This window comes from Bos javanicus, chromosome 26, assembly GCF_032452875.1.
Source record: "Bos javanicus breed banteng chromosome 26, ARS-OSU_banteng_1.0, whole genome shotgun sequence".
NCBI classification, from domain to species: domain Eukaryota; kingdom Metazoa; phylum Chordata; class Mammalia; order Artiodactyla; family Bovidae; genus Bos; species Bos javanicus.
In genome coordinates this window covers 43,692,507-43,715,749 of record NC_083893.1, presented here as the reverse complement: position 1 = coordinate 43,715,749, position 23,243 = coordinate 43,692,507, and the positions used below count along the sequence as shown (strand labels likewise).

The window sequence follows — 23,243 nt, the reverse complement described above, 5'->3', positions numbered from 1 at the left end:
ATTAGTTCTAGAAAATTTACACAGACAGCTCCATTTTCTTTGGAAAATTTTTATTATGAAGTATTTGAAACACAATTTCAGAAAACAGATAGGGGCGTGTCCGCATGTATCCACCACAGTGGCTCCATTTTTTTAGCATTAAAATATATTATTTAAAAGGCCTGACCTTCTTTGGGAAGGTTTTCTTACGGTTAGTTTTTTTTTTTTACAGTTATTAATTAGCATTTTAATATCTAGTTATTTATTAAGATTTGGTGAACCCTGGTTACGAATATGAACTATGAAGAAAAGTATAAAAAACCAATTAATACAATAGTATATATCCTTTTAAGCATTTTTTTCTGTTTACAAGAGTTATTTGAGCCTTAGCTCAGGCATGGAAACTTAGAAAATATAGGCATCTCCTTCCCCAAAAGAAAAAAAAGTTTCTCCCAAACTGCTAGTCCCATCGTGAGAGAAAACCATGGTAAACTGCCACCCACCCTTATTTGTCTTATTTTTTAAAAACAGAATAATAACATTAAATTTCCATTTTGTTTTATAGTTTAGGAGAACACCACATTATCTTATTTTGATCTTTACAAAATCACTGAAAGTGAATTAGGGCAGTGATACCTGTAACCTTCTTGCGTAGAAATTGAAGATTCTGGATGAGGTAAATTGACCTTCACCTAATAACCTGCCATCTAGTAAGTGGTGGAGGTGGGACTTGAACCAGAATGTTTGAATCCACGTTAAGTGGGGAAAAAAAAGAATCAACCCTGCACTGCTTTGGCAGTTACTACTTCCTTGTCTTCCCAAGTTGAGTTCAGTTTGGGTCTGTATCTTGGGTTCGAACTGTTTTTTTACTGTAGTAAAATATATATGACATAAAATTTACCATTTAGCCATTTTTAAGTGTTCAGTTCTGAGGCCTTAAGTACATGCTCATTATTGTGCAGCCATCACCCTGTCACCCCCATCCATCTCCAGAACTTTGTCATTTTTATTTCCTCATTATTTAACTTTCCTATGTTAAAGTGCTTTTATATATCTGATATGGATTAATTGAATTATATGTAGAAAGCACTCAAAACAGTACCTGATGCATGGTAAGACCTCAACACATGATAAGCTGCCTACAACTGGATGGTTAAGGAGGCTGATGGAGGTGTAGGGTTTGCGTGCTTAATGGTAACAGTGCGTGTGTCTTAGTCACTCAGTCGTGTTAAAACCTTTGTGACCCCATGGACTGTACCCACCAGGCTTCTCTGTCTGTGGGATTTCCCAGCCAAGAATACTCCTTCAGGGGATCTTCCCAATCCAGGGATTGAACCTGCATCTCCTGTATCTCCTGCATTGCAAGCAGATTCTTTACCTGCTGAGCAATTGAGGAAAGCCCTATGCATGAAGGGATGATGAAAAGGAAGTGAAGGAAATGAGGGATGGATGGAAAGCTTCTTTTCTTCAGTTGAATTTTGTCTGTTGCTTGTTGATTTCCGTGTTTTGGAGTGTATATACATATACACATAGTGTAGAATTGAAAATCATAAAGTGAAGTTTAGTCATAATGCAGTTTGGAATCATGTAGTTTTATGAAAGGTTCTAAGGTACTTTGTTAATACAAACATCCCTTCACTGTGGGAGTCAGTCCCTAATGAAAGTGTTTTAACTTTGGCAGGATTTGAACTTTTCGAAGAGCTGCCCACACCCAAGTTCAGCTTTGGAGGCCGATCTGGAAACAGTGTAGCAGCGTTGGTTTTCCAAAAAACATGAGGCTTTTCACTGGACAGACTCAGTTAGTGTCTTTTTAAGAAGCTCTACATCAAAGTAAACCTGACACAGAAAATGCAAGCGCAAGTGAATGTTTAGTGAGTATACAGGATGCACATTTTGAGGAGAAGTAATGGGTTGTTAAAAAAAACATTGTGAGCATGTAAGTGGTTGGGTTTTAGAGATCAACCAAGAATAATTTTAAAATTTTCTTTTGTATTTGAGATGTAAATATTTCTCTTTCAGATTAAAAAAGTAATTCCTGTAACTGCTGAACAGCTAAAACTTTAAAGCAGTAAATGAATTTACAGAAAGCTCGTATCCTTGGTTTTTGCACCTCGGTAAAGGTGAATTGAATATAGCTATTTATGAAGATTTGATCAAGCTATTCCAGGGTCAGACTAATAAGCCAAATGACTTTCTTAACTTTTTATTGGACTATTATAAAACATACTAAGTGTGATATTTTGGGTTGAATGGTGATTTTTTTTAATGCTTTAATATCTGAGAAAATGTCTCAGCCCTTACGTGTGTAATTAAAATCAGATAAATATATCAGTTGATCAAGAAGTATTTACTGAGCTTTGTTTTGGCTGATGGCTTTCTGTACACTGTGGGAGCAGGAGGAAAGACAGCTGAGAGGCACTGTTAGCGGCTGGCACTGTGTCTGGCTGCGTTGTCTTCCGGAGGCATTGAATTCCCTCAGCATCTTCTGCAGGCGCATATTACTTATTCCTGTTTCTACACATCAGACAGTACAGGATGGAGCCAGGGCTCCTCTCTGGGTCTGCCTCTAAAGCCTGTCTCTAGTAGTTTGCTTCCCTGGGCTAAGTTTCTGCCGTTACGGCATTTATAGTTCATTAGGGGAACCAGGACTGGTACACCGAAAATTCTGTCAGAGAAGTTGAGCAGTTATTTTTAGTGGCTCTGCAGCTCCTTGTTAGTGACTGTTGGTTGGTGGACTGTGAGAATAGTGAGTCATCCGTCATTAATTTTCACTGTCTCCCTACTTGTCTTACAAGACTGGCTAATCAAGAACTGAATTATGTCATTCTTCTGTCAAAGGTGGTGTAAGTTTTACATATATACATCCTCAGGGCTCTGGAGACAAGATGTTCTAGTTAGGCACTGATCAGCAAGAGAAACAGTTTATTTATGATCGTTTTTGAAAAAATAAGTTTTATTAATCCTCACTGCCATTTTGTCTATGGGCTGATGTTTTAATATTGGAGTCATAATACAGGTTTTTAAAAAATGACAATAGTGTTTATGATTTGCAACCTTTGGGTCTTGTTGGGTTATAAAACAAACAGAATTTTTGTTTGTTTAGCAAATGCTTTTCCAGTACTGAGCAAGTCTAGCATTACACCCTTTTTCTTTTCATTTTTGTCTGGAGGGAGACAAGGGGAAGAGAAGAGTGGTTTAGATCAACATTAATCAATCATTAAGATAACTATCTGCCTTGCACCGGATAATTGAATACATTTCCATAAACTTTCAACACAAATAACACTTTTGGAAAAGCTTTAATTTTTAACATGAAAACATGAGAAATAAAATAAAATTTTGTTGTTTAAAAATTAAATTTTAATTTTTAATATATATGTGAAAATTAAAATAAAAAATTTTTAATTATAAAAATTAAGATATATGTGATTTAAACATATAAAATTAATTGTGTTGATGTTATAAACTAGACTCAGGATCTTAAACCATAGAAACAGTGTTATATAATTTATTGAAGTGATCTTGTCTTTGTTGTTTTCCAGGTTAATATTTCTTGATTTTAAATACCATATTAGTGTGTAGGTACTCTTTTAGAATTCTGAGTTGTTAAGTTTATGCTATTGTGAAGCATCAGTGGAGCAAAACAGGCTTTCTGTGAAAACCAGACTAAGACATTGAGTTTGATTCACTGATAGTTGGAGAGCGCCTTTGTTGAAAAGCTCCTTGAGTCACTATTGTGGGGGTATGTGTGTTCCGTTTGCAGAGATGTAGGACTTTTGGCAGGAGAATCATGGGACTGTTGATAAGGTTAGGAAAGGGGAGTTGTCATCTCTTCTTAGCAGTTTAATCCTGCTGGAAGCCAGCCTCTCGGAGATTGAAATCAGGACAAATGGAAGGTCCAAAGATGCTAACAATAAATTATTAATATTTTCAAATAATACCACACTTTCAAAACCAGGCCCCAAGTTACTGAAACAAGTCATAAACACGTTATTATCAAACTTAGTTTTGATATGTCATATGGATATGTGGGTAACTGCGAAGGAAATCATGCCGTTCTAAAAGGGAGCAGTAGGTTATGTAGTGAATGCTGTTTTATCTGGGCAAGAAGTTGGAATTGTAATTTTATTTCATCAAAAGACACCCTTATTTTGAGAAGACTTGTTTGAAATGCAAACAAGATTTCTCTGTGGAGCCTGCCCAGAATTGTTGCTTTTCACGATGATGTTATTGCCGCATAACAGTCCACTTCTGTGTGTAGGAAGTGTGTGCAAGTCCAAAGGGATTGGAGGCCTCAATGGGTGAGTTACACCAATTAACAAAGGGAAAGTTTTCAGAACATTTTGTTTTAAGCCAGGTGCACAAGTTAGAGTTGCTTTTTGGGCCTAGTGTTTATGTATCTGAGAATCAAACCTGACACTACTCTTGGCTGCTAGACTAAAGCCATTTTAAAATAAGTACAAACTGTCCTTGAATGATTCTTTTCCCTTTATAGTGGCAATGAGTTTGCCTTTTCTTCATCTGTGGTATGTGTGCAATTTTCTGTTTATTTTGGGGGAAGGAGGGAGGTAAACATACATGAAAGACTTTTAGTCTTTATATGAATAATGTGTTTCAATTCATTTATTTTTAAATTTTCTTGATACTGTAACACATTATCTATATGTTGACTTTCATTCACATTCATCCAGAGTATAATAGAAACCTTAATTTTAAAGAACCCAGATGAATAATTAGGTTTTATGTGGCTTTGAGATAATTGTTCTTAAACTGATATGCAAAGAAATAAGAGTATCCCTGCCAATGTGAATAGACTTTGATTTATGTTCTCTTAAATAATTTTATTTATTTGTGTGTGTGTGTGTATCTGGAAGCCTATGATGAAAAGGTACATGAGTGTGAAAAATGAGTTTCTCTCTACATCAGCATTCTACCCCTGTGGGGACACTTGGGTTTGATTCCCTGTTGTTAGCACTGTGAGCTAGACAGAAGGTATGTGCTCCAGAGACAGCCTTCTGCTCTGAGAGCAAGAGACCAAGCATCTTGTGTTCCACTGTAGTAACCTCTTTAGCTAATTGTGTGTGTGTGGAGGAGGAGGGGTGCCGAGGGGTGTTGCTGGGGTCTGAAAGGAGTCTTGTCTAGTGCACTTCACAGGAAGGAGGCTGCCTGTGACCTGGAGTCTTGATTGTGGGAGGTGAGGAGTGTGGTAGGTTGAAGGACAATTCCATCGGGGGGAAAAAATTAGGAAACCCTGTCATTTCTCTTGGCTAGGCAGAAAACAGAGATGTCCTTAAAGAGGGGGGGAACACATGAGCATGTTTTATTAACAGTTAATAGAAGAAAATTAATGCTAATTTATTCTTCATACATACCATGCAATTTGTTAGAAAAGTAAAAGAATAGTTTGAGATTCTTTGGTCAATTGGTGGATTCCTATGTTAGGGCCATAGAAATGAAACTCAACATTAAGCAGACAAATACCCAAGCCCACAGGCTACATAAATGCTGAATAAAACCAGCTCTACAATGGAACTCGGAAAAGCGAGGGGTAAGAAGCCTAATGAATGATTGAATATGACCTTAGCAGAATCCCTGGAGTGTTGTTGAAAGATCATTCATTTCCAGCTTAGATGTCAAGATGGGCTCCAGTAACCAGAGGGAAAAAAAGAAGAGTTTGAGTCGGTACTTACTGAGTTTTAAAAATCTCTACAACACAGTGCATTAAACTAATCATTAAAAGGACTTCTCTAACTGCATTTTAAGCTGCCACTGTATGGACCTGTGGTTTAGGCCCAGAGAAACCAAATTAAAAAGATAGGAATAATTCTCAAGACTTGAATGTATCACTGTCCTGCTTTTATGGAGTAGAACTTCAAAAACTGGGGCGCAGAGGCGGCAGAATGTACTTTTGTCATGCTGATACCATTGTAAGAAAGACTTTCGACCAAGAGATCAATTGTGCCTTAAAGTATTTCCCGGTTACTTGCCTAGTTTATTGGAGGAAGATATAAAAAAACGAACCTACTTTTTTCATTTTTTAATTTACTTTTTGCGTTTTTAAGTGATCCTTCCCAAATAAGTCACAAATTCTTACATTTATAAATATGTATTTTTATTACTGCATCAGGAAATAGTAAGTATGTTAGCGAGCGAGCTTCATTGTGCATGGTATCCAGAAGCTTTTTAAGAAAAGTGAATCTGACAATATATTTGTTTCTCCAAATACCTAAAAATTTTTACATGAGCCAGCAATTAGCATACTCTGGATATTATCTGAGGAGCTCAGAAATATGAAATACTCTGCTTGAGTAAGGGGACCCAGAAGTGTATTTATCACTCTTCATTAACAGAGATGAAGCAGTGTATCATGATGTGATTGTAGCAGAATGGAAGCGCTGCTGGGGTGGCTGCTGGCTCCCCTGCCCTTGCGTTCCTTGCTGCTTCAGAGTTGAGGGAATAGTCAGGACGAAGAGGCTAAATGTAGAAGAGAGTGGGTGCTGCAAGCTCACATTTTTCTCCCAACCCCTCCTCTAATATGAAAATGTCAGTCCTTTGTTCCCATCTAATTTTAGTACATCCTGGCTAAAAAAAAATGTTAGGATGATTTCCAACCATGGAACTTGGAGGGGCGGGGTGGGAGAGGGGCAGAGTGGAGGAAAGAGCCGTTTACATTCCATATCCGTCTGCCGTTCTGTGACAGTATCTCACCCCTACTCTGTGGATTTTCGTGATGAAATAAATTTACATGCACTGGAGCAGCACTAATTAGGTTTTCCTTCCATGTCCTCAACAAGAAGTCTCACTGGAGTCTGAATGGGGAAAATCCTAATACGGTATTTAATAAAATGTACTGGGCTGAATTAAAGAGCTGTTTGCAAATTTTGGAAGACAGGCTTGAAATTGTGAGTGAAAACTACATGTTGTGTGATTTATAAATAGAGCCTTCGTGAGTCAGTGAAACTGCTTGTATGCTATTTTTTGAATGAGAATAATATTTGTTGATTTTTGAGAATCAGTCATAAGCAAGTCAGAGTTATTTATTCTCTTTGGATTATACTTCATGGTAGATTTAATATATTGAAACTCACATTGGAATAAGCCTGACCTTTCCAAAAGTTTGCTCATTTAGTGAGCTAAGGTTTCCTTGTGAAATCTTTGTATGGTAAGGACACTACATAGCCAGAATTGAGAGATCATTTTGTTAAGTCCGTTTGATTAATGATTTAATTTGCAAAAAATGCAGTAATCACATTGATTTTTGAACTTGAAATTTGTTTTTGTTTTCATTTTACAATAGCATATAATTTGCTTTTAAAATCTATTAACTAGTAGAATAAATATCAGCAATGATATTTTTAAAATACTAAATTTTGGGGGTGAAAATGACTGGAACCTAGGCAAGTCACTTTCCTTTTCTGGGCTTCCGTTTTTCTTTTTGTGAAAGAGGGGTGTTCAGTATGTGATACTTAAAGTTCCTCTCTACCTCTGTAATAGCTGGCATTGCCGTGGACTGGGTGGCTCAAACAACAGAAATTTATTTTTCATAGTCTGAAGACTGGAAATTCCAACATCAAGGTGCCGACAAGGTAGGTTTCATTCTGAGGTCTCTCCTCTTGGCTTGTATGCAGCTGCCATCTCCCTGTTAAGTTCACGTGTTCTCTTTGTGCGTGCTTGTGGGGAGAGAGTGTGTGCAGTGTGCAAACTCCCTGGTGGTTCTTATGAAGCTCTTGAGTGTTTCTTCTTGTAAGTGCACTGATCCCAAGGTGAGAGCCCCACCCTCATAACTTCATCTAGCCATAATTACTTCCCAAAGGCCCGCTTCCACATACTGTTACTTTGGGTGTTAGAGCTTCAGCATAAATTTCTGGGGGATACAAACGTTCAGTCCATAATAACTTCTGAAATTGATCTGAGGTTTAGAGAAAACTTAACAAAATAGATTTCCACGATATATGGAGAGTTTAAATACTCCATTAGCTAAATATCAGTTTTTAGGTCACTTTATGATTCTTTTAAACCAAATTAGCTATTCATGTATCTGAAAAAATACATGTACATATAATAAAACAGTTGAAGCCATCACAGGATTGTTTTTCAGTCTGAAAATGTCTTTGTGCGTTCATTGGTAAACTTTAGATTTGAGTATTGATTGCCCCTGATATATATTTGATAATTCAGTTTGTATTCATTTGACACAGAGATGTTTTATATGAGAAACTCAGAAATTTACATCTAATTTTTCACTCCTACCTTAATTTTATTATTTTTTAAAACTTCTTTAATTTTTAAAAGTGTTGGGCTGTGCTGGGTCTTTGTTGCTTCAAGTGGGCTTTCTTTAGTTGTGGTGAAAGGGCTTCTCACTGCAGATGGTTTCTTTTGTTGCAGAGCATGGCCTCTCGAGCTCAAGGGCTTCGGTAGTTGTGGCTCCTGGGCTCAGTGGTTGTAGCCCTCAGGTTCTAGAGCTCATTGTGGTGTGCTTAGTCGCTCAGTCGCTCAGTCATGTCAGACTGTCTGCGACCCCGTGGACTGTAACTCACCAGGCTCCTCCTGGATTCTCCAGGCAAGAATCCTGGAGTGGGTGGCCACGCCCTCCTCCAGGGGGTCTTTCCAACCCAGGGATCGAGCCTTGGTCTCCCACATTGCAGGCAGATTCTTTACCTTCTGAGCCACTAGGGAAGCCCCTAGAGCTCGAAGGCTCAGTGTTTAATAGTTGTGGTATGAGGGCTTAGTTGCCCAGTGGCATGTAGAATCTTCCCAGACCAGGGATTCAACCCTGCATTGGCAGGCAGACTCCTAACAACTGGGCCACCAGGGACTTTCCCCGCTGTAATTTTGATAAGGTGATAAATAATCTGATAAAACTATGATAACCCAAAGAATCTCTCTAATTTGATTCTTCCCTATTTCAAACACACACACTGCACACTCAGAGATGACTTTATTTACCACTTGAAAGCCCTGGGTTTTTGAGGTTTCTACATTCTCATGCTATACAGAGTGTAGTATATGGGTCTGCCCTTCTATACCTTGTACCTCTTTGAGGTACTGTCAGTCTGTTCTATTGGAGAAGACAATGGCACCCCACTCCAGTACTCTTGCTTGGAAAATCCCATGGATGGAGGAGCCTAGAAGGCTGCAGTCCATGGGATCGCTGAGGGTCGGACACGACTGAGCGACTTCACTTTCACTTTTCACTTTTCACTTTCATGCATTGGAGAAGGAAATGGCATCCCACTCCAGTGTTCTTGCCTGGAGAATCCCAGGGACGGGGGAGCCTGGTGGGCTGCCGTCTGTGGGGTCGCAGAGTCGGACACAACTGAAGCAACTTAGCAGCAGCAGCAGCAGCAGCAGCAGTCTGTTCTATAACTGCTTATCCCCCTCAGTGAAATTGAACTATTTTAAAGGTACTGGCAAAGTGCCTAGTATATAGTAGATACTTATTTCAAGTTGGTTACCCTTCAGTACCTTTCTTTGAAGTAGTTTGATATAGTGGAGAGAGAAGCAGTTGTATAGACTATACATGATAGGGTAGTGAATATTAAGTGAGAAAAATGTAAATCATCTTAGCATGATTCCTAGCACATACCAAAGCCAAATAAATATTCTTTTCTGCAAAGAAACCTTCTTCCCATTGGAGCTAATATATTGAATGGTTCAGGATTTTAACCCTCAGTGCCACCGAGTTAATGTATTCGGATCCATCCTAAGGCATTTGTATTCCAGGAGTGATGAGATGAGTGAGTAGAGGAGGATGAGAGGTAGACAAGGAAGAGGGAAAGGCTGGCATAGGTGGGGCCTTTCCAGATTATCTTAAATCATACTGCACAGCTCCTTCTTCAGTCTCTAGATGGGACTGGTGCTAAAAGCACCTTTTTATTTAGTAAGAAGTGGAGACCAGATATCATAATGCTGGATTTTCATGAAATCCCCTTTATAATTTGTTGCAGCAGATTCTAGGAATCCCCCTCAAGTTTCTGATCATTATCTGTTTCAGAGGTCAGGAGGTAGTAATAAGTGTAGGTGTTGTGGGGAAAAGGTTACTGTGGATGCTTCTGAATTGAAAACAAATGGCCACGGATATGGTACATTTTCCTCAGGTTTGAACTCCAAGGCTTTGTTTTCAGTGACCACTAACGCGGGACCGGACCAAGATCCCCCATGTGACCTTGTGTGTGTGTGTGTGTGCGCGCGCGCGTGTGCGTGTGTGAGTCTCTCAGTTGCGTCCCACTGTTTGCGGCGACCCCATGGACTGTAGTCCGCCAGGCTCCTCTGTCCATGGAATTTCTCCCAGGCAAGAATACTGGAGTGGGTTGCCATTTGCCTCTGCAGGAGATCTTTCCAACCCGACTAGGCCACCTGGAAAGTTGGACTAAGATTTTTATCATTGATTTCCACCTTTCATTATCTAGGTTTGATTTCTTTGATCAGTGAATCATGTTCATTTTCTTTGCTGTAAGTTAGCAGACATTCACAATGGCATTTTAAAGTTTGATGTTGGGCAGACAGTACTTGAAGCAGTTTATATGATTTGACCTTGGTGTATATTACCGACAGTATAGTTGGTAAAGTACAGTGAATCGGTTGTTTACACTAGTGTAGAAAACTCTTGGTTTGCGGATTTGTTTACTTACTTAACCTTTTTATTAGTGGTTAAATGAATACCTTAATGCTTAGAGTGCTTAATACTACTATAGAGATGCTGGCCAGAGGAGTGTCACTTTCTCTAGGTAACTAACCTCCAAGAGTTTAAGTCTGAACCATTTTAGAAGAAGCTCTACATAGATGAGGTCAGTACAATATGATGCATATCATCAGGATAGAACATAATCAGAGTTTCACTACTTTCAATTCGGTAAACATTATAGTGGTTGAATATCTTGGTTTGATCAAGGTGTTTTTTGTTTTGTTTCTATGAAAATTAAAAGGAGATGTAAAGTAGTATTTAAAATTGCAAACCAGCTTCTCATTCATATCAGTTCTGTTTCAGGTCAGCTGCAGGGCATGCTAGGACAAAATAGGCAAGGCTGGCTGGCCCTCTTACAACAGTAATGGAAAGGGTAAAACAAAACGTCTCGGCTTTTGGTTAATAGAGAAGACTGAGAGAACTGAGTGAGGAAATTCACAGGCTGGTAGAATACGTGGGGCAAATGTTCTTTTCATACTGCTCCCAGGGATGTTCTTCCATTGGAGCCAGAGACCAAATTTTTTTTTTCTTGATATTTTAAATCCAAAGGATTCAGTCTTAAGATTGGGTATTTAAACTCTATGAAATCACAAGCTGTATCTTTCAGTTTCCCGTATACCTAATGAAAATGAAATTTACTCATTTCATTTTCATGGGTAATAGGCAGGATAGTGGTAGCTTTAACTCACTAGGGATGAGTTAAAAATAGATTTTTCTTGAGGCAATGACTTATTTGACAGGTAGTTGATAGAAAAATTAAGTTAAATTTTGGGCTGAATATCTCATACTAAATCTGAATTCCACTACAGAATATTTGAAGCAAAAAATTGAAATGATTTTCATTTGAAGATGACATAAACATTGAGTGTGCTGTTGAAGTGTTTTCTAGATTAAATTCAATGTGTAGCAATATGAAAATGCTATAGCTTGTTTTTAGCGATGATTTTGGTAGAGTGTACTGAGGTAGACGCGGTTATCGGTGACTAAGCGTGTTATAGTGTCTGTTTCAGCTGAGACCATAAATAGATCAGGGAAAGGCCAGGGACTGATTATGCTTTTGAGTCTTAGTATTAAAATAGTTTAAGTAGGTTTGGTAAGATTTACATATGTCAGTGACTTTGAATGTAGATTTACTTTGCTATATTTTTACTTATTTACCATGCATAAACTTTCCAGTGTCTGTTTTTTCATGCTTGAGTTTTCTTTTAGCACATAATACTTACAGGTACTATTAATTTTGCAAGGAAAAAGTAATATCAAATTGAAATAAGTTTTAACTGTTGCTCTGTTCTTTTTAGCTTCCTTTACTCAGAGCCCTTCCATGCAGTGAGTTGCAAGCGTGACATTTGCTGTGTTTTCAGCACCTGCCAACTTGGAAACCAGGGTTTGTGCTCAGGACTTAGGCTTACAACCCACACTTTGTGGTGCACAATGCCGTCCCAGCTGGCATGCTTCGTACCTCAATGGTGCTAGACGCTCAGTTACAAAGCTGTGCAGATTCACATGCGCTGATTTCAATAGGCAGTCTCCTTCAAGCTGCTTTCAACTCTCATTTTGTATCAAAAGAGTTAGATTGGTATCATTAAATTCACTGCTGTGCTTATTTTTCAATGAAAATAAATTCATTTTATTTAGCTCCTGAATCAAAAAATGACTGTCTTCGAGAACCAAAGTTCCTCTTAAAAAAAGGTGAATGTCTACAGATATGGGAGCTAGATTTATGTATCTATATGAGATTCCAGCCAGGGCTATAACTCGTTTTCATCAGTGGAAAGGTTTCAGAACAAAAGATAAAAAGAATAGAAAGGAAAGAACAGACATATTAGTGTGTTGTAACATGCTTATGTAGGTAGGGCTGTTAGTTGAAGCTGGATCATACGTATGGGGACGATTATAGAACTTATTTTTCTAAATAAGCTCTGAATAAGAAAATTGCCTCCATAGTAGGCTCAGATTTTTGGCTTCCACTGACAACCAAAAACTTTCCATCATTTTCAAAGCAGTGTATTTTGCTGATAACTTGCTTTCAGTAGCCAGTCTCTGAAAATGTTTCAGGTGGACTTGGTGATGTCTATCTTCCCATCATCTATTATAAGCGATTTTAAAAGGTTCTGCTTTTATAAAGATCTTTTCAAGTGTAGAAAAGACAGTGTGAAATGTGAATGACTGGCTTTTAATACAGCACTTGTGACAAAGAAGCTGTGGCTTTGGGAAGCTGAATAAAGGGGTTAATACACATGCATCTGCATACTGCTGTTGGTTCCAACGTATAACATGTCTGATGTTTGTTTCACTCCCATTCTTAGTCTAAAAAGAATGTTATTCTCAGAGACAAACCAGTTTACCATCTTTCAGTGGTCACCACTCTTTTTACAATCATAGGTACAAATAAATTTAATGGGAAAAACTGAACAGTATTGACTGCTACTTGCTGAAATGTCAAAAACTTAGCTCCCTGTTGTTTGAACATCATATTTATCTGGTTCTAAAGACACAAACACAGAACACCCACCAACTATCAAGGACATTTCTGAGTACTTAATCAGAACCCAGTCTTTACTCTCTGCACAAATGTGCTTAGGTGAATACTTTTATTAGCTTGTTGATACAAGTTATAGTTGGTTACACCCTTTCTTAGTAAAATACACCCTTATTGTCTCCTGTTGCTTAAGAGCTTTAAACTTGGAATGGGAGCACCGTCTAGTATAGAAAGCCACTCAGTTTCTATCTCCCCAGCAGTGCTGAGTGGACATGTCATGCATACCACACACACACAGGCATTCCTTCATTTGCAAGTTCTGCTTTGGGGAGGGGAGCCAGGAGAGCCAGTATTGACTGTACTTTTTCCCTGGGCTTCATATGTTGGTCTTGGAGTGAGACTGCAAGTAATCCCTACAGTTTATATTTCCCAGGGTGTTCTGTGCCTTAACCAGGTTAGTGTCGGTTGGTGATAATGGAAAAGTTGCAAGTGATCATTTTTGGATTATTTTTTGGATTTATTCCTAAATTGGCCCATGAATTTGCATTTAGGTTTCCGGTTGTGTTCTAAATCTGGTTTTGATTTGGTTTTGACCTTTAAGGACTGAACAAAGGTAGACAGCTTAGCCCTCCTACCCCCGTCCTCTGACTGCAGCTTACATTGTTTTAAATCCAGTTTGACTGAGTTTATATTTACTTCTTTGAATTAAGCAACTCTAATATACAAACTTTGGGGTAGGACTTTTTATAATAAAGGACTGTGTAGTATGGCCCTAAAAAGCGGGGCATCATATATCTATTCTGCTGCTGCTGCTGCTGCTAAGTCGCTTCAGTCATGTCCGACTCTGTGCGACCCCATAGATGGCAGCCCACCAGGCTCCTCTGTCCCTGGGATTCTCCAGGCAAGAACACACTGGAGTGGGTTGCCATTTTTTTCTCCAATGCATGAAAGTGAAAAGTGAAAGTGAAGTCGCTCTGTCATGCCCGACTCTTAGCGACCCCATGGACTGCAGCCTTCTAGGCTCCTCCGTCCATGGGATTTTCCAGGCAAGAGTACTGGAGTGGGTGCCATTGCCTTCTCCGTATCTATTCTATAGGACTTTATTACATGATATGGGAAGGCCCACAGTATGGAAGACTAGTGACACAGGCCTTAATGTGTGTATTTTTAGTCCTTAGACATTCAAATTAAGTAAATGAGAAATAGCTATATATTGGTTAGTAGCACAACCCCTGAAGCAGATAGTTTTTAGTTCTCTACACTTTTAAGAAAGCCTAAAAACCAGAAAAACAGGCTGCTTTAGGTTGGAAAGGAGGTGTTACAGCAAAGGAGCTTGCCATAACCACAACCCTTGGAGTTTTGTGAGACTAAAATCATCCTGAAAGCAACAAGAATAATGGTTGCAGTAATTGTTTCCAGGCTCGGGACCCCTGAATTTTGTTTTTTAAGTTGACCCCATGAACTAGTAATTGCAGGAATAAACTGAATGTTTGCCAGCAGGAGTCACTCTAGGCCTCCTAATAAAAAGTAAATTAAACTATATCCGTAAAGCTCTCAAAGGCTGAGGTGACACTGCATGCGTAAGATGGCATGAGGGCAGTGTCACAAAATTCTCAAATTATCCTTGTGCCTTTCTTTGTTCCGTCTAGGAAGACTTGGTTTTTGCTGCTTTCAAAATTGGCCCTTGATAACTTGTTTTAAAGCAGAGTGTATATTATAGGTCAGGATATCGGTCCCATAGTCGATATTAGCTTGGTTTGGCTTTCTTGGATGGATTGATTGTATCCCACATCATCTACTTGAATGAATGCTCACATCCTTCTCCTGGTTGTGCCTCTCAGTCTTGCAGCAGAAGTCACTGGTGTGAACTGTAGTTGGTGTGAAAGGAGATGTTAACTCGTGGTTTTCTGCAAAAGAATGGGTCCAGTGTAATGGGAAACTGAAATATGTTAGCAATAGCTGTGAAATATAATAGTTTCCCAAGTGCACACAAGCTCAAGAAGTTAATTGTTCATTTATGTTTGATACTGGGATTGAAACATTGGATTAAAACCAATTAAATGTTCCTAGAAGCAACAGAAAAAGTTTCCTGATTTATGAATAGAACCATTGAAATGGCGCAGACACAATCCATGTAAAGTAATGAGGTGTTTTGTTTTTTTGGCAAAGGAGAACACAAAACAGGCATAGGGAGTTCTTTTAAAAAACCTTCTCTTTAAAAACATCTTTTTGGACAAGGTCAATAAAATAACATACACCAGTAGGAAGGCCTAATGGGAAATCTAGGGCTTCACTTCACAAGGAAAACAATCCCCCTCCCCCAGGTGAGCGGCACAATGAAAATGCTCTGCTTATTCTATCAGGGTTACATTCCTGAACTTAAGTCAACATCCTAAGTTACAGAACTAAACATGCTCTGCTTCTGCTTAGCAACCACAAATCCTTCCTTCACCAGTTGCATATATTTTGGATGTGGCTTCCGAAGTACACATTCCTTTATTTCGGTCAGCGCCCCGAGTTAGGAAAGGAGCGCTTTATTTTCCAAAAGCGCGACAGACAACACTCACACGGCTCCCCCCGTCCCCTGCCGCCCAGCACGCCACTGAAGCGATGGTTTCTTTAAAACCTCAAAAAAAAAAACAAAACACCCCAACAACCCGGAAGCTGGACGTCTGAAGTCCACGCGGCCCGGGTTTTTCGTCCCGGCTCGTGCGGGGGGCGGCCCCGGGGTCTCTGGCTCCGGGCCCGGGCGGCGGCAGCTCGGCCGGGGCCCGGGGCCACTTCCCGCGTTCCGGGGCCTCCCAGGCGCGAGCGCGGGCGTCTCGGCTCGCAGGACGCCCTCTAGCCCCGCCGGCGGCGCGCCGCGACCCCCCCCGCCCCACTCCCCGCCCACCGGCGGCTGCGCGCACTGCACCCTCGCCCGCCGCCGCTGCCGCCGCCGCCGCCGCACGCCGCCCGGCTCCTGCACGCCGCCGCCGCCGCCGCGCCGAGCGCCCGGGCCCGCGACGCCGCCGGCAGAGCGCCGGACCCAGCGACGAGCAGCCGCGGTCGGGCGGCCCCGCGGCGGCGGCGGGCGCGGGCGGGCGCGGGCGGCCTGGCTAGGGCCGGTTAAAGGGACGAGTTGCAAACAGTTCAGGAAGTGACAAGTCGATTTCCTCCTCCCCGGGAGCAGCTCCGTACAAAGCGCTCGGCGCCGGCAGGAGAGCGTGCGCGCGGCGGCCGCGCGGCGGGCAGCCCGGACGACTCGGCGAGCGCCGGCGGCGACTGCGCGGGGGCCCGCGGCCGGAGCGTCCCGCCGCGCACAGTAAGCGATCCCGGGCCGGGCGGCGGCGGCGGCGGCGGCGGCGACCGGGGGCCCGGTCCCGAGCGGAGGTCCCTGGCGAGTGTCCCCCGGCCGCCGGCGGTAGGGAGCCTGGCTCGCGGGGTGCACTGGCCTTAGCCCCCCCCCCCTCTTTTTTTAATGTTTGTGTGGCTGATTTCCTTTTGGTCCGCCTGCCTGGTTTCGTGTGGGGCCGGGCGGTTTCTCTGGGCGCTGAGTGCCGCCGCTGGTGCATGCGTGAGACTTGTCAGAGCGCAGCCAGGGGAGCGAGCCAGCACGGCCCCTGCGGAAAAGTCTGCGCTTCCCCGGGGCGGGCGCGGGCACTGCTGCGCCCTGGGGTGTTCCCCGCGCTCCACGTCTCAACTTGAGCCCCGGCGAAGGCGCCGGGGACCCGGGCGTCCCCTCGCACCCCGAAGTTCCCTCATCGTTTTGCAGACAACTCTTTTGTTCGTGGAAGTTTGCGTCCGCCACCCCCTGGATGCGGGCGCGCAGCGGCGGGCTCCGTGGCGGCTGGACCGGCCGGAGAGGTCACGCTGGGGGTGGGAAAGTGGCCTGTCCGTGGCGGGGGAAAGCCCCCGCGGAGGCCGCGGCCACGGGGACTTGCGGAATGGGGTGAGGGTGGAGGGCCGTGCCGGCGTGGCTTTTGCACATGGCGAGAAGGGCCGTCCGGCACAGGGTACCCTGGCCGAGTCCCATCTTTGCCAGTCCTTGATTTGCAAGCCCGTGGGAGTCGGCTTCCCCGCTCGGGCTTTCTCTTGGTGGGGCAGGCACGAAGATGGGGAGGGCGCCCAGAGTCCGGGGAGGGCCGTGGGTTTTCATTGCCCAAAGTGCCTTCTTGGCCACCGCCCCCCCAACCCCAGCTCCCCAGCTCCCCACCCCCGCCCGCAGACTTGAGGAACAATACTCGTGGCTCGGTACCGGGTGGCGGAGCCCTGGCGAGTGTCGAGAGCCGGGTCCCTCGCTCCCGGACGCCCTCTGAAGCCAGGCTCCCTGCATCCGAACGCCGGGCTTCATTCACACGTACTGTACTTCGTACGACGGTGAACAAAGAACAGCTCTTTGCAGCATTTGATGAATGGGATTCTGCCTCCTATAGGCCACACTCCGAGTCTTCCATACGTTACAGCCTCCGGACTCGGGGGGGTGTTGGGCGAGTGGCCCCTCGCGCTGGGCAGCGCCCGGGGCTCGGGGACCTGGGCCGGGCGTTTGTGCCGCCGCCTCCGCCAGCTCGCCTTGCCGGAGCGGGTGCAGATGGAGCCAGGCTGACGGTTGTTCAACAGGAACAAATGTTTGTTGAATTGTTGGATGGTGGAGACAAGGGACTGTTTTCTATTGACTGCTGCAGGAGTTGGAATGGCATTGTTTATTGGCCTGGGAAGCCAGGCAAGCGTCTTGTGCAGCTTACAACATATTAGCAGACTTCCAAATGACATACTAGCATATGTGTTCCCAGCAGTTCCCACCGGCTGGAGGGAGATCCTTCCTTGATCCAGAATCCTGGACTCTGGGTGATTACAGTAAGACGCTACCAGGTTTGAGGACTTGGAAAGGAATGGAGTTAGTAGACTGGGTGAAACTCACTGTTTCTGCAGTTGGCTAGGTTTTGGTTTCATTTTAATTTATTCACTTAACAGTAACTTGTCTCAGTTACAGTTTTGATACTGAATTGCCGATCTGTAGTTCTTTTTTTCCCTTCTCCCCCTCCCATTTTTCTCAGCTAGGGACAGCTAGATAAACTGAAAACAGCTACTTGTCCCAGTTTATAGGCCCATGTTAGTGGGAGAAGGTTTGGGTCTTAAGTTCAGGCTTGGTAACCCTTGACCCAGTGTCTGTGCTTGGCAAGGGCCGGGATCCTGCCAGCCATGGTCCAGACCGAGGAGCCAGCTCCCAGGGTGCTGCTGCAGCCCAGAAAATGAAAGAAAGGCACGGGGCAGGCCTGCTGCTTTCTCCAAGTGCTCCCCTCCAGAGAACAAGGCGGTTCCACTAATTCTACCCAAGGACTTCGTTTCCCCTGAGAAGCGATTATTGCGATGCAATCATTGTAACATAGAAAGCAAGTTTTAAATAAAAGCTTGCAGCATAGCTGCTGCAGAAGTGGGCTTGAATGTCCTCCGGCTAGCGGGACAAGTAGAGCATTCCACTGTTGTGATTGATGATGATGTTTTTAGTCAGTTTCTCCCTCCTGTTTTCAGCTCAGGGTAAGTTGCATGTAGCAGTAGCATTTTTGGAAGTTCGTAAAATTCTTGGAGGAAACAGAGCTTTAAGATACCGTATTGTAATCATGGCTGCTGCACTTAATTGGCGTTTTATGGGAGAAAGCCCTGTGGTTACCTCTTAGGCTCTTTCCCACCACGCCTTTTCGCCTTTATTCCCCTGTTGATTCCTTCAGTCTTGCCCAGCCCCTCCAACTCCCCCGTTCTCTGGGAGCCTAGTGGGCTGGGTGTCCTTTAAATGGGTCCAGGGAGCAGGCGCCTGACCCGTGATGGAAGCTCAGGAAAGGCTGCCAGCTTTCCTCCCCCTGCGGGAGGCTGTAGAGGAAAAGAGCCTGGCGTAAACTCTGGGAGCTGACGGCAGAGGACGCTCCGGAGCAACTTGGTTTACCTTTGCGTTGCTCTTTGAGAAAGCACACCCTTCTTTCCCCACCGCTGGATGCCGCGGGCGCTCAAGACTGTGCCTCGGACCCACTGTTGGGTTGTTGCGTTGATGTTTTACCCAGGCAGTGTGACTTTTTTTTTTGGATTGCATAAAGTGTGTGGAAAACTTTGTTCTTGCCCTTAAAAAAAAAAAGACTGAAATAAGCAAATACTCAGGTCAGCACAACTCCCATCATTACCACCACTTCACACACCTCTCTGATGTGTAATAAAAGAAACCTGCGGGCATAATTTGTTATGTAATATGCTGATAATACAAATTTCAGTTTTCGATGGAAACCAGATGTGGAGGGGCTCTCATTAATTGATCCAGCAAGGGGGACACTTTAATAGATTCACTAGCCCTTGTAAACCCCAGAGGTGATTTTTTTTTGGCGGGGGGGGCGAGGACTTGAGAGGAGAATCCCAAACCCGGGACTTTTTCGAGGTTTTTGCCTCTCAGCTTCTCATCTTGCTGCAGCTGTCCTTTTTGTCAGACTCTTCCTCTCTTGAAAGAACCGGTTTGTTGCCAGCATGAAGCACATGGCTGGGTCTGGCAGGGCTCTGCTTGGCTTAACTCTGCTGGGCTTCACTCTCCTCCTCGCCTGGTCCAGCTGCCGGCCTGCCCTCCACCCTCCACAGCAGACCCGGGCCGGGGGACTTGGGCGCTGTGAGGAATGCTGACTGGTTTCCCCCAGCTCTTTTCTGCAATGTCTGATCATCCAGGGAGAGTTGCTGTTTAAACTTGCCCAACGAACAAACTTTCCAAAATCATCGACTCTCCTTCTCTGATTAATTTCTGTGTTTGTTTCCTGCCTAACTTTATGAGGGTTCTTTTTACACGACTGAGTCACCTTTATTATGGCCCAAGGTCGGGGACTGCACTGTAATAGCTGACCCCACTAACAGTAGTTTCATTGCCTGCCGGGGATGTGAACTTTGGAAACAAACCCAGAGGTTTAGATACGCTGATGTGCCCGGAGACTCGCTTAGAAAATTTTTGTTTTAGCTCAGTTTACATTAACATGATTAATGACCCCAGCCACTGAAAAGTCTATATTCAAAAGCAATTTTACCGTTCCCGAGGGTTCTTCTTACGGCGAAGTAATTTTCTTGGCCAAACAACTTTGTTGTAAGGTAACTTCTTCTTTGATGTTTAATCCAAACCTCCTGTGCACACGGTTTTGGATCAAGGTTTGGGCTTCGAAAATTGCGGGTTGTGGTTTTGGTGGTGCCGGTCTTAACCCTCCCGAACTCTGGTCGGGAGGCACCCGGGTTCTTGTCTCGGGAAAGTTCTCTGAGATCCGGAGCATCAGCAGAGAGGGGAGGAAACCTTCCAGAGGAAACTTGGCTTCGGGGTGTCCTGGAGGAAGGATACAGGAGGCTGGAGCGGAGGACAAGCTTTTTCTTTTTCTTTTCCCCTTTGCAGAGATTGAAGATACTTGAGCGTTTTCAAAAAACGGAGACGTCTTTGCTGCAGCTGCCTCCTGCTCCTCCTCCTGCTGCTTTTTCCTCATCTTCTTCTTCCCTTTTTTTTTTTTGTTAAGTGTGGGTTGATTGAGAGGGGAAATGCTGATGGGTGGGTCTGAAAGCAGCCTTAGGAAACCTAGAAAATAAAAACACATTTGAAGGACTCTGGAAGATTTTGCATTTCAAAGGGTCTACCTTGTAGAATTTCACATCACGTCAGGGAGAAGTGTGACGGGCACCCCGCTTCTTTATGATTCTCCTCTCCTGCTGCGGGGTGGGGGGTGGGTTGCTGCACGGGACTCTGCTTTTTGCGGGGGGGAGGGGGACAGCCTGGCCAGACTGTGCAGGAATATCTCACAGCACCCCCCCCGCCCCCCGATAGGCAGCTGTAGTCCCTGGAGGGACTTTTTCTACCCGGCTCCCCGCTCAGGAGGTGAAAGCAAATCATGTTGGTAAAAAGCCCATTTGACCCCAGAACGCAGGACCAGGCCAACTCCTGGCTGTTCTGACTCTCCCACAAAACAAAGAAACAGATTCTCCTCCTGCGATGATATAATGGGGTTCCCAAGATGCAGGCCTGTACAAAAGTTGGGTGCAGTGGGATTTAGCTGAAATGGGGGTAGGCTTATTTCAGAAATAATAGCAGTGCCCACTGGTTGTGGAGGCTCACCCTTGCCAGGGGCTTTGCATCCACTGTCTCTCAACTCTCAAAGCAGTCCTGCAGTTACAGCTGAAGAAACTGAGGCTGAGGGCGGCCCGGGACACAACAGCTGGAAGACTGAGCAGCTGGGGGCTCTGTTTCATTCTCTCTGGCTCCACAAGCCTGCCCGCTCTCCATACACCGTGTTCATAAGATGCGGAGGCACTGAGTTCTGTTTTATCTCAAAGCATAAATTTTGTTTAGTCTTGTTAACACCACAGGGAAACTTAGAAATTTTAACTGCCTCTTTCCCTTGCCCCTCTGTTTTCCGCAGTCTTTTTTTTTTCTTCCCCCTTTAAAGGAATGATTGAATTCTATTGCTGTATCTGCAGTAGGACCAAAGGCAGTGCCTCGGTTGGGAAGACTGAAATGTTTCGCTTTGTCTTTACAAAAGACAGATTCACAGGAAAATATGATTATTCCTAGTGACCTTCTGGGGGAAATGGGAAATAAATCTGGCAGCCCATTAGAAGCATCACCATGTATGCAGATCCCATTTTCCCTTCAAAGAGATTGTTAAAAGGATTTCCAGCATTTATCTCCTTTTTTCTTTTGTAGCTGAGTGAGATGTTTCAGAGTAAATCATTTTGTGGTACTTGCCACCCCAGGTTTGCACAATATGACGTTCTCTTTACATGTCCAAAGTAATCAAATAACTGAATACAATTGTCCATCCTCCAGTGTGTGGGCACTTGGTATGCCCCAGCCAGGGCTGGGCAGAGGCCCTGTGTTCTGTCTCAGACAGATGGCTCTTTGCAGGTTGATCCTGGTTTGTGTGTGGGGGTGGAGGTGGTGGGTGCGGGGGAAGGCAGAGTGAAGACGCCCATCTCCAGCAAGGGCTGCCTGGCTGGGTCTTCTGGCTTCTGTGCTCCTCAGGGGTTTGTGGGAGAGGCCTGGGACCCCTCCATTGACTGAGTGTTTAGCGTCCACAGAGGTGGTCCTCAACCTTGGCTGCATGTTAGAATCACCTGGGGAGGTTTAAAAAAAAAAAGTATGGATGCCCAGACAGCATCTCGGACCAGTTACATCAGAATCTTGGAGAGAAGGGGTGGGACTCAGCGTTGGTATTTTTAAAGCTTCTGAGTTGATTCCGTTGTGCATCTAAGACTGAGGCATGAGGACTGGAATAGACTCCGCGTATACCTCTCTCTCCTTCGTAGGGGATTAGGGGCCTTCCTGTTCAGGAGTGGAATAAACCTATTGGAATTTTCCACTGCTGCCGCCATGTCTCAGTGAAGGAGAATCTGAGCGGTACCCACCCCTGGGCCCAGTGCCTGCTGCAGGCATCACATCCAGGTAGTTCTTGTTTCGGCCCGGCCAGGTGCTCGCTGCCCCTCACAGGATTTGGTACAGCCCCTCTGAGCCACCTCCTTTCTGGAGTGAAGAGGGCAGGTTTTATTCGGTCTGCTGTCACGTAGGCCCCGCATTCCTTCTGGAGGTTGGGCACATGGTGTCTGTGTGGGGCTCGGGCAGGAGGAAGCAGTTTTGTCCATCGGTGATTCTCAGAGAGCTGCTGGGCCTTTTCATCTTGGTTTGCAGTGAGTGTCATACTGACAGCCACCCAAGGGTACCTGACTGCCGGGAACCTGTCCTTCTACATACTTGAGAATCACGTTTTTCGTAGAGTTCCATTTCGGGTGACCAGGGGCTGGGAGAGCAGGAGCTGCCGTGGCCCGCTGATGGAATCTTACAGAAGGTGAATCCCACCGCCAGAGATGGGGTGACTTTTCGCCTGGTCACATGGGCCAGTGTACAGAGAGACCAGAATCTGTGTCCCCGCCCTCCCCCTGTCCCTGGGTCCCCTACTTGAGTGCTGCCTCCTCTCCGGTGAGACTTTAGGACACTGTCTTGCGTGTGAGACAGCGTGCTGTGCAGTCCAGACCCACAGGCAGCGTGGTCCTCATCCAGCGCTCTTTAGCCTGGTGAAACATGCCCTCCAACACCCTCAGTTGGCTTGGACCGTCCATCCCAGATTTCAC

The 23,243-nt window shown here is 44.3% G+C and overlaps 1 protein-coding gene across 8 annotated transcripts in view; it reads left to right on the top strand.

The window, feature by feature from the left end:
* The window catches only part of EEF1AKMT2 (EEF1A lysine methyltransferase 2), a 70,632-nt gene that overhangs the window by 20,084 nt on the left and 27,305 nt on the right, over positions 1–23,243 (top strand). For 3 of the 8 annotated variants that reach the window (XM_061403817.1, XM_061403820.1, XM_061403822.1), the window contains exon 6: positions 1,661–2,325. The exons of 1 other annotated variant lie outside the window; for it this stretch is intronic. In XM_061403817.1, the coding sequence (XP_061259801.1) occupies positions 1,661–1,755 (95 nt within the window). In that variant the 3' untranslated portion in view covers positions 1,756–2,325. Of the gene's footprint in view, positions 1–544; positions 656–1,660; positions 2,326–7,473; positions 7,566–11,961; positions 12,298–23,243 lie in introns of those variants that run through there. 4 more of the 8 variants (XR_009733864.1, XR_009733865.1, XM_061403818.1 and 1 more) reach the window with 4 other exon arrangements.